The sequence below is a fragment of the Actinia tenebrosa genome, unplaced genomic scaffold (genome assembly GCF_029948245.1).
Source record: "Actinia tenebrosa isolate PJP-AT-01 unplaced genomic scaffold, QUT_ActTen_1.0 PGA_scaffold15__27_contigs__length_11533743, whole genome shotgun sequence".
In the NCBI taxonomy this organism is placed as follows: domain Eukaryota; kingdom Metazoa; phylum Cnidaria; class Anthozoa; order Actiniaria; family Actiniidae; genus Actinia; species Actinia tenebrosa.
Window position 1 is genome coordinate 7,079,083 of NW_028292575.1, and position 18,554 is coordinate 7,097,636.

Here is an 18,554-nt window from a genome sequence, read left to right on the forward strand (position 1 = left end):
CAAAAAAGTTATCATGGAATATCTTTTGAGGTTGATTATTGGTTGTTATTATCAAGATATTTTACAGAATAAATTATTAAATATTGTTTCGAAAAGATGAGGAGCCAGCCCCACCTCTTCACTTGGTCAGTGTTTCCTGGACACCACACTAGTTCACTAGTCATTCAGTCACTTCGTCAGTGTTTCCTGGACACCACACTAGTTCACCAGTCATTCAGTCACTTTGTCAGTGTTTCCTGGACACCACACTAGTTCACCAGTCATTCAGTCACTTCGTCAGTGTTTCCTGGACACCACACTAGTTCACCAGTCATTCAGTCACTTCGTCACATGTTTCCTGGACACTAGTTACAGGCTTTTTCGTTAACTTTGTCATGCTTTTACTGGTCTATATTACCTAATTTCTATATTCATTACCTGCCATGTTCTCTTCTAAAACATCTCAGTACGTATGAGCATTTTCCCAGGGTCTTCCAAAAAATCTCGTGCAAACTTGATAATCTGCTGTGAATCAATCGCTTCGAGTCGCTCCTGGACTCTAGTTCCCAGTCTTTCCATTTCACTTACAGGTGGATAAAATGCTGCATGTTGGTGGTCCTGCCAGCGGACTAGACAGAGACGAGGGTAGTGATAAAGTGAAGGAGCACTACCAGACAAATCTGTGGCAAACAAAAAACAAATAAGTGCATTAATCTTCTCTCACGAAAATCGTTGAAACTGACCCTTTCTTCGTGCAACTGTGACGGCACGGCAATCCGTAACGTGACCTTGCCGTGCCGTGCCGTTACGGAATTTGTGATATACGTTTAGCTAATCACAGCGCGCGAAATTACCGTGATCGTACTTCGTAAGGTTACCATTGGGGACAAAGTTACTAGCCCAGAATGAGAACTTGGATCTGAAGGACTCATGGACCCCAAGTACCTACCGTGAGCGTACTTCGTAAGGTAACCCTTGGGGACAAAGTTACTAGCCCAGAATGAGAACTCGTCAACGTTGAGGGTCGTAAAAACAATGTCTTGGTACAGAGAGTATGCAGCAACTGTTATCTCCTGAAAAAGATAATCCAGAAAACAAATGTCAAAAAAAAAAACATTGGAAGAAAATGATTGAATAAAGACCAGATAGCAGATTTCCGACTAACGAATATTGGGTATTTTTCAATCAGAAATTCATAGTAAGTAATAGGAAGGATGGGGTCGCACAAATCCAAAGGTGTAACAAACTGGTTCACAAGTGCTTGTCGACGTGATAGTTGAACCGAACAGAAGATTTTCCGTGGTTTCTTTTGTCCATCTCTTTGTTATTATTGATCATCCAAGTTTGCGAACCAGTGCAATGGCAGATTCAAAATGATTTCAAGGGGTGGCTGTTCGCTTAAAAGCCAGAATGTGGCTTCCTCTTTGGATTTTTCATTACTGTGCTTCATATTTTTAAACATTCGAAAAAGGGTGATTAGCCACCAAATTAATTACCCTATAACACTATGACGTCACATCAAAACAATCTATTGTTTTAACGCTAAGTATCATGGTCGCCAGAGGGGGCAAAATAGCAGCAAAACGAATTAAATCACAATAAAAAATGGTTAATTAGACGGGGAACGGTGATAACAGATAAATCCCGAACGAAAGAAAATTTCGCCTAAATTCCTATCATTCTTGCCCATGTAAACAAGCTGTGACGTCATAATGTTATAGGTCAATTGAAATATGCGGTCTTTGTAATAATGCGTTCATCCTGCTAAATCTACGATAAATAGTGTAGTATATTTATTTTTTCATGATCCAATCAATTTTGGTAATGATACGACATATTACGACACAGCGTGTTCAGCTATTATTGAAAGATACTCACCCTATAGAAGTGAGTGTCACGTGATATGTTCTGAGTACGTGCCAGGATAAGCATGACGGGAAGGTCTTGAGTAAACACTTCACGTGTTCTATCTTGAGACCTGATCGAGTATATATGGATGAAAGGTAAGGAATGAGAGAATGTGTCACGTGATATGTTCTGAGTACGTGCCAGGATAAGCATGACGGGAAGGTCTTGACTAAACACTTCACGTGTTCTATCTTGAGACCTGATCGAGTATATATAGATGAAAGGTAAGGAATGAGATATTGTGGGTGGTTTCTGCTATAGCTACAGTAAGAAATACATTTAGGTTCTCTCCCGGTAAGCAGACAGTGCACACCTTCCTCCCTATATCACCACTCCATTTTAAAAATATCTAAATCTATATATAAATCTACAAGTTGAAAGAGTAGTGCTTTTATGCTACCCGCATTCATATTATCCAGCGGAATTCTCAAAAAAAATAGCAATCACGCATGCGCAAATGGGCCTTTACCATGGTTAGCACTCGTTCACCAAAAACAAAAACAAAAAAACCTTTGAGTGTCAAACAATAGAACGAATCTATTGTGTTACCGCCTCGTTCTATTGTTTTATTATCCAATAGGACCTTTTGGTCCATGTGAACGAGTGCTAACCCTTTATCACACGGCGCCATGTTTATTCCCATGAGAATAAAAAGCTTTTAAATATGATATCAGGGTATGGTTTCTCATCTTTGATAAGCCATTCAGAGGATAAAGAAAAAAGTGGGTCGAGTTGACATCGCCGCCATCTTGGAAATATGTCCCTAAAACAGCCCCACAATGCACTGCAATACCCAGACTACCCAGTTTTTTCCTCAACCTCGGAATGGCTAATAGAAATAATGGTTTGCAAGAGAAACGTCACGAAACAAAAAATTAACATGGTACCCTGTTTTTGTGTGGAATATGGCTGTGGTGATCTGGGTAACAGGAAGTCGTCTGTGGTCGTGGACGAACTGTACGGCATACTCTGTACACATCCTGTGGTCATCCTCGCAATTGAAGTTGTCATCAACGTTGTATCTATTCACAATGAACACACCATTGTTATTATTTTTTGAATTTAGCCCGTTTTAAGATTTTTTTCCCCACCAGTAAGAAATATTATTTAATCTTAAAACGGGCTAAATTAAAAAAACCACGCAGTTCAAAGGAAGTGCTATTTCTCAATGATCATTTCACGTTTCAATGATTTTATTGAAATTTTTGATGAATCTCCATACATTTCCTTATAGCAGGACACCACAGAAACCAAGCTTGGGCTACCTGTGGTATAGCCAGATGAGGTAATTTGTACCGGCAGGAAATGCACATATTGTATTTCAAAAAACGTTGTTCGTCAGAGAACTGAAATCTGAAATCTAGTAGCTTGCTGCAAATTGTAATAAAATATGAGGCATGCCCGTTGAGTCTGAACTGTGATTTTTTCGTCTTTTAACCGAAAAATAAAAAAGACGAAAATCCCGTTTAGTCTCAGATCGCACATTTCAGAACTCGGACCGACAACATTTTTTGAAATAGGTGTATAACAAGAGAATATTAACCAAGACTGCATCTTACAAGCAAATAATTGTTGTTGTTTGAGCTAAAGTCGACACTAAAAGAGAGTTCCTTGGTACGTAATTTTAGGAACCACAATGTTAAGATGGTAGTTGATCGTAGTTGATAAGAAAGAGTGCTAAGGTGCTATTTAGATACCTGTGTGGTTTGTGAAACATGTGTAGCCTTGAGTCACTCTCCTGGCCGAGTGTGAAAGCCAAGTTGTAGCCGAGCTCAAAGATGGTAGCACGAACACCATCGTTACGATGCAAAACAAGCTGAAGAACGAAAAACAAGGATACTATTTCATTACTATAACTATTATTATAGTAATATATTATCCATCCATCCATCCATCCATCCATCCATCAAGCCATCCATCAAGCCATTTATCCATGCATCCATCCATGCATGCATCCCATCCATTCATCCATAAATCCATCCATCCCATGCATCCATAAATCCATCCATCCCATCCCATCCATCCATCAATCCATCCATTCGTCCATCCATCCATCCACCCATTCGTCCGTCCATCCATCCATCCCTCCCTCCCTCCCTCCCTCCCTCCATCCATCCATCCATCCATCCATCAATTCGTCCATCCATGACTAACATACCTTTGATACAACAAGATCCTTTTCATTTCTAGTTCCGGTCACGTGATCCGCCACGTCACGAGTGTAGAGGGCATAACACGGTACTAGTCCATACAGCAGTTCACATACTAGAGTATAACACTGACATGTATACCAGCGATCAATAAGTCTTGATGGCAGGTACTGACGGGCAAGGGATCGTGTGTATACAGTGGCAACCAAGTATACATCTTGACTCTACGGTTAGATACGAAATAACAGGGTTAATATAGCTTTATTATCACTGATGATTACTATGATGATAACTATGGTGGTGATGATGATAAGTGAATAAGAAAAAATTGATTTGCGTGTAAAAAAAACAATAACTGTACCAATGGTGATAATGATGATGGTGGTGATGATGAAGATTATGGTGATGGGGATGATAATGACGATGATGATGGAGATGATGATGATAATGGTGATGATATACCGGTGATGATGACGATGATTCTAATAGTGATGATGAGGACACGGAGATGGATAAGTAAGAGAGAAGAGAAGAGCCGTGGAGAGGAGAGGAGAGGAGATGGCATTGATATATATATTTACAATATTGACAATTAGTTACCAGGTCATCAGGAAGATGGTCATGCATATACTGATTATTAACAGCTGGTTGGTTGAGATTTGACAGCCAATCAAGAACAAGAGCAGGCTAGTAATCAACAAAACATACATCAGTAATCATAAAGCAAAAATAAACCAACTCGGAATGCAGCTCAATTTGGAGGACATAACAATAGGTTTCCAATTCTCATGAAATTGAAACTCTTTTGTTTTGTCCTCCAAATTGAGCTGCTTTGGCATCCCATGCTAGTGGTCTATAGGGTGAACCATACCACAATTGCAATATGATAATCGACTCTTATGTAGTGTGACTGCTTGCTAGAGGGGTAACAGTGTTATAGGATGAACCTTACCACAATTGCACCATGATAATCGACTCTTATGTAGTGTGACTGCTGACTAGAGGGGTAGCACTGTTCTACCACAGACCAACTGAGGCTACGGAATGCAGTAAGTGTTGGGTACCCTGTTATGCCAAATTGATCGCAATGGACTGGGTCTGTAGTACAATTCATTAGGTACATAGATGCACCTGAAGATGAATGAGAGATGAAGCATCACGTGACATAAAGGTGCTTTTCGATTGGATAACCATATTACAATACACCTTCTTAGGTTGGGCATAATGTTAAGGGACCCTCTGCTAAAGGCCTTTTTTGAGTTCAAAAACCAGGTGCATTGTGGTCTATCTTCATAACAAACAACACCATATTAAAGATGATGAGCAAAATATTCTTGTACCCAAGTTAGACCAAAATGCACCAAGTTTACTATCTCAGAAAAAGTCCTTTGTTGCTAAGTGATTTACTTACCAATCATTTTGACTGAGTTAGCAATGTCCTGTAAGACAGGCATTATTTTGGTGCAATATCCACATTGTCCTTTGATAAAAACAACCTGCCAAAAAATCAAGAAATATTAAATCCTCTTCAAAAACTGAAAGCTCCCCCAGTTAGGTAGTTAATTTTACTGCATAGTACCTAATAGTATTTATTCATTGAATTCTTTCATGTGCATGAGAGTGAAGGACAAAAGCACATGGCATGCTCATAGCAGCCATAGAAAATTGCTGCTCATCCAGCACAGCCTACACAGGGTTCGTGTCGAGGTAACCACTTAAAATTCAAGGACTATTCAAGGAGTATACAAAGACTCAAAAATGAATTTTCAAGGAGAATGTTCAGCTAACTATGCCAAGGTTTTACGTGGTGGTTGCACATGGACGCCTTTCAGATTTTCTGATCTTTCAAAGCAAAAATTCAAGGAGTTTTCAAGGAGTTTCGCTAAAATCTTAAAATTCAAGAGCTTTTCAAGTGCCCTTGAAAACATGAATTAAATTAAAGGAGTTTTCAAGGAGTTTTCAAGGAGTTTAAGGAGTAGCACAAATTCTGCCTAAAAATAGTACCCTCCCCCCCTTAATACAGCAGTGAAAGACAGCACATTAATAATGCACACTTGGTCAGTTAATTCACATACCAAAGAGACAAGGTATTTTCTTGAGCTGTCTTGATTGCCTTTAGGTCCATAGGCATTTGTTGGTCTGACTGACTGCTCTATCTTGGCTGCCCATGTTTGATCTGTTACCACAGGTATCTTGACATCTGTACTAACATTAGCTGAACCAACCATCTAAATGATGGGGCAAAAAAATTAGGATATAGGTTGTTATCACAGACATCATGACAAGTTTTCAATGTACACAAATGATAGGGTATGGAGGCGTTCACAATAGGCTGGTAACGAGATTCATTCAGCTGATTGCGGAGATGCGGAGATAGTCTTTTCCGATTTACCATACTAGTCTCTTATGTTTTCCAATCTTAGAAACCCAATTTTTTCCATACTACTCTCTTATATTAAAAAGCAATGATGAAACCATAAAAACCTCTGCCGTCCTAAATCCTAAATATTAAATATTGATTATTATTACTTACCTTGATTGCCTTCCATTCAGCAGGTGCTGGTTCAGGTCCATACACCCTTGTTGTATCCTCTAGTAACAGACTATCATATGATGACCTGACAACTGTCATGTTGTCACGTGGTACACATTCATTCTCTTGGTTTGCTGTCTTGTCACATACTTCCAACTGTCACAACAATACATTATTAATAATTTATTACTATTAATAATAATTAATACTACTGATACTATAAAGAATTAATATACACTACTAAAATGATTTTCTAAGATATTACTTTATGTGATTGCAATGCAATATGTACAGCAGGTGTATAATAACTGAATCTTTTACTTCTACGGCATGGTCAGATTATCCACTTGGGATGGCAGAACACATGCCGCAGGCCAAGTACAGTAGACATCCCTATCCTGAGTTTTTCACAGTCAAACAAAATGTATCCTATTCCCACATGGGGTAGACATGTTTGCACCACTCATGAGCACTGCATAAAATAACCAAAAATGAAATCGTTACCTTTACATCCAACCAGTCTGTATCCATATCAGTGTCCACCAGTAGAGGTATGTTGTTCGACTGCACAAAGGCATACAGGTTAAGTGATGTGGGGATTCCTTGGTTGAACAATGCCTGCTTGATTATGTATTCTGTCAAGCAAATATAAGAAGAATAAAAGCTCAGTTGTCTGGATGCAAGCACATTTCCCATGAATATTGATATCACAGAGGAAACACTAGTAAATCCATGCAAATGACACATTCAACGGTTAATTGGTTTTATTATCCCTGTCACTATCACTACATTTGTCATTGTTGCTATCATCGTCATTACATGCATTTGTTTATCATCACCATCACTCTCACACTCATTCTTAGTTAACGGGACCAAGTCGACTTAAAATAGATTGAAAAATGAAGTATGCTGGAACGACTCGAAAATAGCCTTATATTAATGTATACTATCTAAAAATGCATTTTTCAAAATTGTTCATCTATATCTACAAAAGAAAAAAAGTTGCATCTGTTTTCATACAACCTTCTTGTCTCTTAGGAGAAGGAAAGTTTTCTAACCCCTGGTTTTAAATATACAAGTCCAAGGTAGTGTTTTCGTTAATTTTGGTTTCATTTTATTGTTTTATTTGTAACTCTATGATGTCAGTAACAGAAAACAATATACAACAGCTTGAACTCCTCTTAAAAATGGAAAAAAATCACAAATGCTGTTGAAAATTTCTTGTACGATTTACAGATAATTGAATGTCCTTCCATATTTTTTCCCTAATCTCAACTTCCAGAGGAGTTAAGATTCAATCTCGATGCGTAATTTCGTCTAAAACGTCAATAATTCAAATAAAAGTAGGATGGTTTTGATCAGACGCTATAATAAAGTAGAGGCTTGAATTGTATCTTGGTAACGTAAATGACCCCTGACGTAACGTAAACGACATATGCTCGTATGCACACATATGGATTTCAAACTGCGTTCATTATGAAAAAACGCACGACTCTAGAAGATTATAAGATGTAATAAACAGCTGTTTGACTATTAAACTAACTTACATGTTTCCTATTTTAAGTAACGTAAATGACCATATGATCAATAGCAAAACGCAACAGGTTTACTTGAGAAGAACACTTGATTATGTTAACATGAATTACTTTTGTAATGACTTCTATGATTTATATTCCCCCTAAAGACGATATTTGTTATTAAATTGTAACAAACGACCTCATATAATATAAACGTTTTAAGGAAGACGGAAGCGTGTCTCGATGAGTTCAAGTGTTGCAGAGGACAGACGGTAGGACTTGCGAGTCTTGCCGATCTGTGTGGGTTGCTCTATAACACATATTATAGAAGCTCTTGGGACCCACAGTACATCTTCTCGGGTTGGCAATCGAAAACTTAATGCTTGGGGGTTCTTTCCACTCCTTGTCATGAAGGTTAACAACAGCTCGCCGTCATTTGCATCCACTTCCTGCACTTTGCCAATGTACCATTCTCCGTCATATGAGGCTGCAACAAAATCATCGATCTTCACCACAAGCTCGTTGTGAACACTTGACGTGCTAGGCTGTCGTAGAATGGCTGCTTTCCAAGAACACTGGCTGTCTTGAGGATTCGCTAAACAGCTATCGCAGTAGCAAGAAGTGGTTCTGGTGATAACTTTGTGAGGTGCCACAGCTGCAACTGCATGAAGAGTCATTGTACCCGGGACCGGCTGCGCATCACTGTACCTTTCCAGCTTTGCACTGGCTTCTTCAAAATCAGCTTTGGAGTAGAACATATATTTAACACTTGTGGTGCTCTCTGCTTGAGTAGCCCAAGCAAAGAAGCCTTGGGCATCTTCGATGGCCACTTTTCCAGATCTTACTGCTTCATCAGCCATCCTCGTGGCTGCTCCACCCACACCATCACACGGACCTTTTCCATGCCCAGCCTCGAAATAATTCCATCTTGCTGGAACCCCAAACTCTTCAGTATGGTAAATGGAAATGGAAGCCACCAAACTAAGATATAATTATTTTGATATCTTAACAGAGGGGCCAACCATATGCCTTATTTTCACTCCCATACACAAAAGTTCATTTACGTTACCGGACAATTCGTTTACGTTACCACACGAAAGACACGTGCTAGAACACCCTGTGAACATGGATCACTATGAAATAGGCAATGCATATACAGCCAGACTCCTCCTGGACATTTCACTGTCACTAAATAACATATATATCTAGCTTCTTACCTGAAATAAGCAGCCTGAACCGTAGAAAGTCGAAGTTTTGTAGATTGAGAGGACAAGCCTTATGTTGCAATCGCAAAGGGTGACGAAGAAAAGACTTCAAATGTGTTTAGTAACTCGTTAACAAATGATATGATACCCAAGCAAAATAATCCTTTCTAATTAGTTATGTCATCTTGCTTGTGTGTGGTCCATTAACCAACTTTAATATGATAAGCAAACTCTATGGTCATTTACGTTACGGTAACGTAATGTGACACTGGTAACTGTCAACCAACTTCCTCAAAAAGCTGTTATCACTTCAAAGTAATACTATCACGTTTGGATAACACAAGGTTTGTTTGCAGTGTAACGCCATTGATATCAGTTAATTCAGCTTTTGAGTGCCTTGTATATGACCTTGACCAGCGTAACGTAAATGACTTCCAGTAGAAAATAGGGGTAACCGAAGTGGCAATGGGCTGAAATATACTTAGATCGTTTCTTTCATTAAAAACATTCTTCATCCTATTGGATATATAACAGATAAAGGCGTTTAAAATACGGTTTAAGTTTGGGCAATCATTTTGACTTAATTTTTTTTAGACATTTTAACATTTGGTAACGTAAACGACCAAAATTCATGCGACTCCAATGTCAAGGGCCGGTGTGTTAAGAGACCAGGCTCCATCCTCAATCTTGATAGCTCAAACGATAACCTACATATGAACCTTCAATTGCATTAAAAACTAGAAGTAACAAAAAGCTAGGAATTGTTTTTTTTTTAAGTTTAAATTTTAATTTTATCCCGTGCGACATTCATTTCCGTCCACTCTTACAATGTTCGAGGGTCAAGAAAATTGCCCCTCGCTGCGGAACGTGTGCAAAATCCGTTTTTAGGTGTGGCCGTGAGCCTAAAACTCTTCAAATAAATCGCAAACCACTAGAATTAAAAATATACACGAAAAGATAGTGATCTATTAATGTGCGACATCAAATGGTCCCGTTAACTAAGAATGAGTGTCTCACTCTAATCATCATCATCATGTGCATTTGTTCACCACCACTGCAACTACCTCTCTAATCATCATCATCATGATTACGCACAATTATTGTTTACTATCACTGCCACTACCACTCAAATCATCATCATCATCATAAAAACATGCATGTATGGAAAAGTGACTTCCAAATCCAAAACGAAAAGCAGTTTTTTAAAGATTTTCCTGACTTTTTCTTCATGACAGGATGATAATTGGAGAGTAAATTGAGACACTTTTTGCTCTATCCTAGGGGTTTTTGCAAGCAATTGGACCCAGTAATACATGTGCATGTACGTCACAACTTGAAAACCCTACAGGTAGCATAATAATTGCCAATCAAAAAAATTCAACCACTTGACCTACTGGAATCATCTTGGTGTTTGCTCTGCCAAAAGATGATAGTGAAAGGAACAGCTGAGACCAGGGATGCATTAACATGCCTGAAAACAACTAAAAACAGTACAAACGAGTAAAATGACTAATTTGTGGATTTGCAGGGTTTTCATTAAGCCTTATCGCTTGAAATAATAGGAGAAGATCACAAACTACTGGACAGTCCTGGGTAACAAGTGAACCTTTTACGAATTACTAAGCAATTACTGTATGGACACACAGGGACCACTTGAATAAAACTGTTCAATCAGATAACAGTAATCTTAGACAGAGACTGAACTGATAACAGCATAAGCCAATCAGATTATAACATTCTCATGCTCTTATTGAACTAAATGTTGCAAGATGCAGATGCATGATTGTTTAATGATACTAGTTTATTAAAGTGGTCCCAGTTGGAGTATCAGCACAGTAATGGTAGTTGAAGCCAGAGAATCTTAATCAGCTACTGCAGCATTCTCTGATTCTCGATCTTTAATGAAACCCCTGATTTTAACTTAAAAGTGTTGAGTATGGTGATGGGTTGGAGAAAGGGAGACAACTAACAAGCAACTCTACTTAAATATTATGAAGATGGATACCAGGATCACAATAGTGAATAGGGAAGACAGACTTTGAGGGCGCAAAGCCCTAAAGTGAAGTCATTTACAATGTACACTTCTGGTTGACGTCGCCATCATAGATTTTGAAAAACTTAGGTCTAGGGCAAACGTTGAACTTTCCATACACCGAACTCATTAAAAACAATGGATATCAGGTGATAATGAGGCGGCATTCTTTGATGTACAGTAATTAAGTTCGGTGCATAGAAGTTCGACGTTTGCCCTAGGCCTTAACGTCACTAATAGTCATCCTATGTACCTTCACTGCCGTCCACCAAATTCACAAATCCAAATTGAAATGATGGGTCAATCCTTCCAAACTCCTTTATTGCCTTATCAATAATATTGATGTAGTCTAAAGATCTTTGGTTTCTATGGGAGTAGAATGTGACGGCCGTGGGGGATGTGGGAACATTGGTCTCAAGAACCACACTCTTGAAATTAGCCTGAAAGAAAAAAAGAAAAGAAAAAATCGTAAATGAAATGGGGTTAAAGATGTACACATTCTGTTCCTTCTCCAGGCAGGATTAAAAACACATAATTAATATTTAAGTTGAGGTTGTTTTAGAGTATTAATATAAAGCAAATAATTATGTAAGTCTTCCAAGGAAGTAATATAAGAATAAAGAAATCAATACTTATTCACTTGCTCACCAGATTAAAAATGGTTGCTGTAGTATTCCTAATGGTTAATTCTAGCTTGATCTGATAGACACCAGTATTCAGCTGGCCTTGAAATAAAGTCACAGGCTTTTGACTGTCATCCCATTCTGTGGCCATGAAACGTTTGGTGTGATTACACAATCAAGTTTACTGCATTTACTCCTCTCTTCCCTTTTTTTAATTCCTTCCTTATACTTTTCATCCTTTTCTCTCCCTCCCTTCTCCAAACCATTCAGTTCTTTCTCCATTTCTTCCTCCCTTCGTTTGTTATGTTCTTCTTCCCATTTCTTTCCATCCTCTCTCCATTCCTTCCATCCTCGTTGATCCTTCTTCCCACCCATTCATTCCTCCCTGCTTCTCCTATCCTTCTTCCCATTCATACTCCCTCCCCCTGTCCTTCTGTCTATCCCTCCTCTCATAGACGTGTCTCTTTCTTTCAGTATTATAGAATTTTTGGTCTACAAAAGTTAGTAAAACAAAGAAAACAGCAATGCTGTCCTATCTACAGTGTACTGTTAAACTTTGATCCACTTTTAGTGGATGGGGTAAACTATACTGTATGGATATTTTCTGGAATTACAGATTGATATAAGTAACTAAATCATCTAGCTATGAATATAGGAAAAGTTCATTCAGTAGTTTGTTATTTACCTTGTTTATCAAAAAACAGAATTGCCGGAAACTCCACGATTCCATATTTCTCACAAACATTTCTAAAAAAAATTATATATTTAGTAAAGTAATTATGCAAGACTTGTCACACTACATTAATGTCGTCTGTGAGTTATGTTTGGAAACATTTATATTTGGATATATTCATATTTGTGACTATGTAATTGTTACCAGTCCCCATGATCTAAGGGGTTTTAGACAGAAGTTAGCTGGCGGCCGCCATGTTGGTTAGCCTATTTACATTAGAAAGAGTTTATCATGCTTCATGAAGCTTTCACACAAATTGTTCAAATAAAGAGACGAAGAAAATACAACAAATCAACCAATCAGGATGCAGGATTGCATTAAAGATTTCTTTGATTGGTTGATGGTTGATTGTATTTTAAAAATGTGACAGCCATACAATTCCATAAACAGTTTTTTTTACCTTTCATCATCAGACATTGGAGGAATCATATAGAACTTTACTCTTTTTTTCCATTCTACTGCAACCTACAATAGAATATTGAGATTGACAATAAAATACTAATACATGTAGCTCGTAGATAATAGGATAAGCTTATATAAATAATCTAAGTAAATTGCTTTTGCAAGGATAAATATGACCAACTTCTATATTGCATGGCTCCACAATCCTAAGTTATAAATTGGCTAAAATAAATTTCAGATCCCCACATTTTGTCACCCATTTTCCACACTTAGATTGAGAAGTACAAATAGTCATTTGACATCAATCAATAGAGTACTGAAGTGATATGCCCAATATCTCCATTCCTAAAACTCCCAACAGCCTTATAGTTGGCAGGAATGTAGGCAATGTTGCATTGTCTTCAAATATTGAACATTTCAAAAATGAATTGCAAAAATAATGTGGAATTTGATGATGTTACACTTCGGTACTCTATATGGATGAGCAGAGATTGTAGATATATGCAGATTTGTACAGTATAACCACCTCTTTGAAAGATTCTTCCAGCTGTGCATGGAACAATTTCCCTGGTATTCCAAGCAGTGTAATGCCGTCATGTTCAGAAATCAACGGCTTGAGGTTATTCAAGGTAACAGGTAATATTCTCTTCTTAAATGACTTGGCCTGCAAGAGATATTGAAAATTAGTCAAATCTAACCAGTGGCCTATCATCAATGCTGCATTCTGGTTGGATGAGCTACTACTAGGCTATACTTTTTTCCAAAAAGTGCCAGCTTTGAAAACCAAAACATTAAATTTTAATTTTAATTCAAAACTTGTTTGACCGACTACATGTATTTGGGTTTGACTAAAACAACAATTATTAGTCCTTTCACCCTCATGGCCTATGAATCAATAGTCCATGAGGCTATTGACTCATAGCTCATTCAGGCTCATGGAGAAACTGCTAATTATCATGACTGAACCAGGCCATAGCCAGGCCATGTGAGGGGTGATTGCCCGGGGGGGAGGGGGGATACTCCGCCAGAATTTGGGTAGGGGTGTTGCGCTGGGATTCTGAAAGGGGTACCCTGTTTATGACAAAAGATATAATTTATTGCACTGACTTCCTGTTTCAATTATCATGTCCACTTGCGTATTGTTTTTTTTTTTACGACCATAATAACCAGTGTCAGTCAATATGAAAGTAGAAACCCAAGAATAAACAATCTCTGGACCCAAATGTATGCAAAATTAGATATACGGAAATGTGGAAACTATCCCTTGAAAATTATTACAGTAATATACAGTATCAATCAAGACTTAGTACTTACGACCTTCCTGAACCATTTTTTGACTGACTTGTGCGATGGTTTAGGATCACTGTACTGTAATGGGGAAGACTCTCCAATATAGCACACCAATGATGGTATAAAACCTGGGTATGCTCTTAAAGGAATAATATGCTGGAAATAACAAAATATTATGCATGTGAATGGGTTATCGAATTTGCAGAAAATATGAAAACTGAAGACACAAAAATATCTAAAAATAAGAATTAAAATTGAACAAAGATATAAGTAATTTAGATTTTTTCGCGTACATATCTTATTATTTTTCATGAATAAATAAGATAAGAAATAAGATCATTACAGCTGTAAAAGTTGGAAAACATTTCTGAAAGTTAGACACCTACCTGCCGTGTGTCAATAGCAGCAAAATTCCAGTTCTTGTAACAATTCTCTTCCTCCAGACCATTGAAGAATTCCACTAAAATACTCTCAAATGGTGTAATATCCGAGGAACTTTTAAAAATCACACAGAGCGGCCATTCTAGCAAGGAAGGATTTTCTAGTCGCGAAGTGAGCTGAGCGCCTGTGAACTCTTGTAAAATATGAGCGTTTATTGCCGTGAATTGAGATTCTATAACCACAGTAACAAGGAAATAGGTTAGTTATTTATAACTTACTGGATAAAAAGGATTGTTAATGTATTTTTACCTTGGAAAATGCAGAATATCGAGAGCCATGTCGCTGCTAAGGTAAACAGCTTTCCCGCCATCTTGAATGTTGTCATGGAAGAGAGACTGGTAATGAGAACGAAAACAAACCCAGTAGGGGAGGGGATGAGAGGTGAACATCGACAAATTATTTCACCCGAGTAGACCATAGCATCAATCCTTAGGAAGCTTTAAAATTAGGGAGGTTACTTCGAGTAAGATTGTAAGATTACGGAGACATAAGGAAAATTTTTTTATCTTGTCAAAGTTTCCTGAGTTGAACAGTTTAGGCTAGCCGCTGACCTGAGAAAAAATGTTAGCCAATCAAAATCCAGAAAATTTGCAAATCTTATACCCCCATTCAGACCTAAACGTGTTTAGTTAAACTATGTTTTCATTAGGAAAAAAATTGAGAAACTAGAAACCTACAATATAATAAAACTTTCTAAAATATTATCAGAGCAATACAAAGGATAGTTTACATGCATTATTTTACCAAAGATTTTGCAGTGTTCGTAGATAGTTTTCCAAACCTGTTTAGTTAAACCACTTTAAAACATGTTTAAACCTTGGTGTGAATGGGGTATTATTTAGGCGTCACTTTTCCTCTTGAAATTTAGGATTTCCGGGCTATCAAATTGGAAAAAACGTTACTAATAAGTGCTTCATAACAGTGATATCATATTTAATTGTTTTGATATTGTTTAGTATTTTCATTGCAATTGCGAGCATGCTTATATTTTTCACTGGTCAGTTTTGCAGTGACATCACTTGTACGTCACTATTTTGGATCAGCTAGAGATCACGTGATTTGGTCGCAATACAACGCCCCGTCAGTTTTATGAAAAAAAGTTGACAAGTTGGCTCTCCTGTTATCAAACATGGCAGCTAAATGGGTGTACAAATTAGCAAAGGACATGACACAACTGGTATAGATCCCAGGAAAGGACAGTTTGGGCTCCCTGTGTCACCTTTATTTCCCCCCCGTTTCGTCTCATTTCACTCGTGACGTGAAGAGAATGTTAGACAGCCCATAAGTCTGTTACCAAACAAAATGAATTAAGGCACCAGCTACACTTCGAGTGCATTCACATGGTGGCAAGCAACAGAAACAACACGTAACAACGATCTTTAATAAATAATTGACAACACATTCAAAAAGAAAATAGGAAATCCTTTGTTAACTCAAGCATTAAGTCTTTCTTTCGAATTCCTGGCTACTTGCTTTGTAAATTATATTCTTTTTACCAATAATTAACAAAAATTCTACCGCGACCTCTTGGAGTACACTGTGCAAAGGCAAAGTTGGGTCTCTTTAGTGGTTAGTCGACAGCAAACGAAAAAGTACTGGCACGTTTTCAGCGAACTTTGTTTTTCAAGGAACGGTGCCTCTAACGACGAGATTAGGTCATCGTCAAATCTTCAAAAAAGCTGATCAGTTGGCATTCCTTGTTACTTACAGCCCAAGATACAGCACAGATTTGGTTCCTCGTTGACTCGTCTTTACTGGAAGACGTCATATTGAGACGGAAAGACCGCAATTTACTAAGTCAGGGAACAGCAAAGAAAGTTTTTCTTGTTGTTGTTTTCTTCAAGGATCAGAGATTTTACGTGACGGAAACACTAATCAAAAAGGACAAATATCAAAAAAGATTTTCCAATTAGTTGATTACTAACTAATTGGTTAGAGTTTTACTTCTTTAATTTCACCTTTGAGTTGGCATAGATCCGGCACAGGATCTCAATTCTGGACGAGAATCACTTCAGTGGTAGCTTTGCAAGGCCTGGTCGTCAAAATATATTGAATCCCAACAAATCAAAATTCTCGACTAAATCGAAAAATAAACCAATAGTTTAAAATATTGGTAGTATTTGAAGTCCACGTTTTCATCATGAAAGTTATTTAAGGGAGCAGTACACTGTATTTTTGTAACCATGGCAGCAAGAGACATGGGTTTCAAGTGCATCAAGTTCTTGGTATTTTTCTTCAACCTCCTGTTCTTCTTAGCCGGTTGTGCGATTTTCAGCATCGGTGTGTGGATTGTGAGCAACAAGGACGAAGTAGCTGGCGACTACGGCAGACTGACAGGCACAATCAACTACAAAACAGCTCCCATTCTTTGCATCGTGATTGGCATTGTAACGATCATTGTGGCTTTCTTAGCCTGTTGTGGAGCGCTCAAAGAAAACCAGTGTATGTTAGGCGCCTACTTTGGTCTCGTTATCTTGATATTTTCCCTCGAAGTGACGGCAATAGTGCTCGCTTACGTCTACAGAGAACGCATAGAAAAAAATCTTAGAGGAGACATAAGAGAAACTATGAATGAATTCAGGCTTCCTGGACACGATGTAGTCACCAAAGCCATCGACGAAATCCACCAGGATTTCAAATGCTGCGGCAATTATGACTATAAGGATTGGTTTAAGACAAAATGGGGTCAACAGAACAATAACAGCGTGCCGAAAAGCTGCTGTAAAGACCCTTCCGATGCTTCGTGCAACAAAAATATACGAGAAGATCCCACTAAGATTTACCGAAGGGGATGCTATATATACGTGAAGAAGTACTTGTCTAATAACTTGCACGTTATCAGTGGGTTCGGTATTTGGATTGCTGTCATTCAACTGATGGGGATCATATGTGCAACGTGTTTGTGTTGTTATATAAGGGATGAAGATCAGTCTGACTACGCTTGAATACGTACATGGCCGGCTTTAGCAACTTCATCAGTAAACTTCAAGGATCTAGTGATGACACTGATCAGAACCAATAGATCAAATATAATTCTCTCGTAATCTCAAAGCTGCCACGATCACGTGACTGTATCATTAACGATCACATATAATATATAAATAGAAGCGCCAATTACCAGTAGGCTTGGAGGATCTAGTGATGACATGGACGGAGCGATAGGTAGAATATGAAAGCTCCCATAATCATGTGACTGTATCAAAATTAGTGATCACGTGACCACAGACGTTAATGCGCGCTAATATTCAGTTGGTTTTATATCAGTAAAGTTAATGCACGTATAATGTATCACGTGACTGTATCATGAGTGATCACATGACCATGTACCTAGCTAGTACAAAGTAGTTATAATCACGTGACTGTATCATGAGTGATCACATGACCATATACCTAGATATATAGACACAAAGTAGAAGAATCTAGTTCAACACTGATAAAGAAAAAAGTTGAATATAAGCCTTGCTCAAAGTTGTCATGATCACGTGACTGTATCATGAGTGATCACATGAGCACATACCTAGATGTAAGTAAAGTTGAAGAGTCTAGTTCAACACTAATAAACAAATAAGTCGAATATAAGCCTTTCTCAAAGTTACCACGATCACGTGACTGTATCATGAGTGATGACATGAGCACATACCTAGATGTAAGTAAAGTTGAAGAGTCTAGTTCAACACTAATAAAGAAATAAAAGGAATGTAACCTCCTTCAAAGTTGTCATGATCACGGTGACTGTATCAT

General features: G+C 37.9%; 2 protein-coding genes and 1 pseudogene across 2 annotated transcripts; 1 reads left to right on the plus strand and 2 right to left on the minus strand.

Moving 5' to 3' along the window:
* Positions 1 to 23: 23 nt before the first annotated feature.
* Positions 24 to 15,123, minus strand: LOC116296034 (uncharacterized). Its single transcript, XM_031703996.2, has 21 exons — positions 15,063 to 15,123; positions 14,759 to 14,985; positions 14,397 to 14,528; positions 13,609 to 13,746; positions 13,081 to 13,145; positions 12,633 to 12,694; positions 11,973 to 12,088; positions 11,578 to 11,764; positions 10,687 to 10,773; positions 7,075 to 7,205; positions 6,571 to 6,726; positions 6,113 to 6,265; positions 5,449 to 5,533; positions 4,990 to 5,168; positions 4,638 to 4,724; positions 4,046 to 4,261; positions 3,585 to 3,703; positions 2,775 to 2,909; positions 1,858 to 1,957; positions 929 to 1,052; positions 24 to 659 (listed from the first exon to the last, which is right to left on the minus strand). The coding sequence occupies exons 1-21, from the start codon at positions 15,121 to 15,123 to the stop codon at positions 433 to 435; spliced, it is 2,787 nt and encodes a 928-aa protein (XP_031559856.2). The 3' UTR covers positions 24 to 432.
* Positions 7,329 to 10,668, minus strand: LOC148910976 (uncharacterized). The gene is made up of 2 exons (XM_089030206.1): positions 9,305 to 10,668; positions 7,329 to 9,068 (listed from the first exon to the last, which is right to left on the minus strand). The coding sequence occupies exon 2, from the start codon at positions 8,945 to 8,947 to the stop codon at positions 8,306 to 8,308; it is 642 nt and encodes a 213-aa protein (XP_088886332.1). The 5' UTR covers positions 8,948 to 9,068; positions 9,305 to 10,668; the 3' UTR covers positions 7,329 to 8,305.
* A 1,102-nt stretch (positions 15,124 to 16,225) lies between the features above and the next one.
* LOC116296026 (CD151 antigen pseudogene) lies at positions 16,226 to 18,520 on the plus strand (annotated as a pseudogene).
* The last annotated feature ends 34 nt before the right edge of the window (positions 18,521 to 18,554 follow it).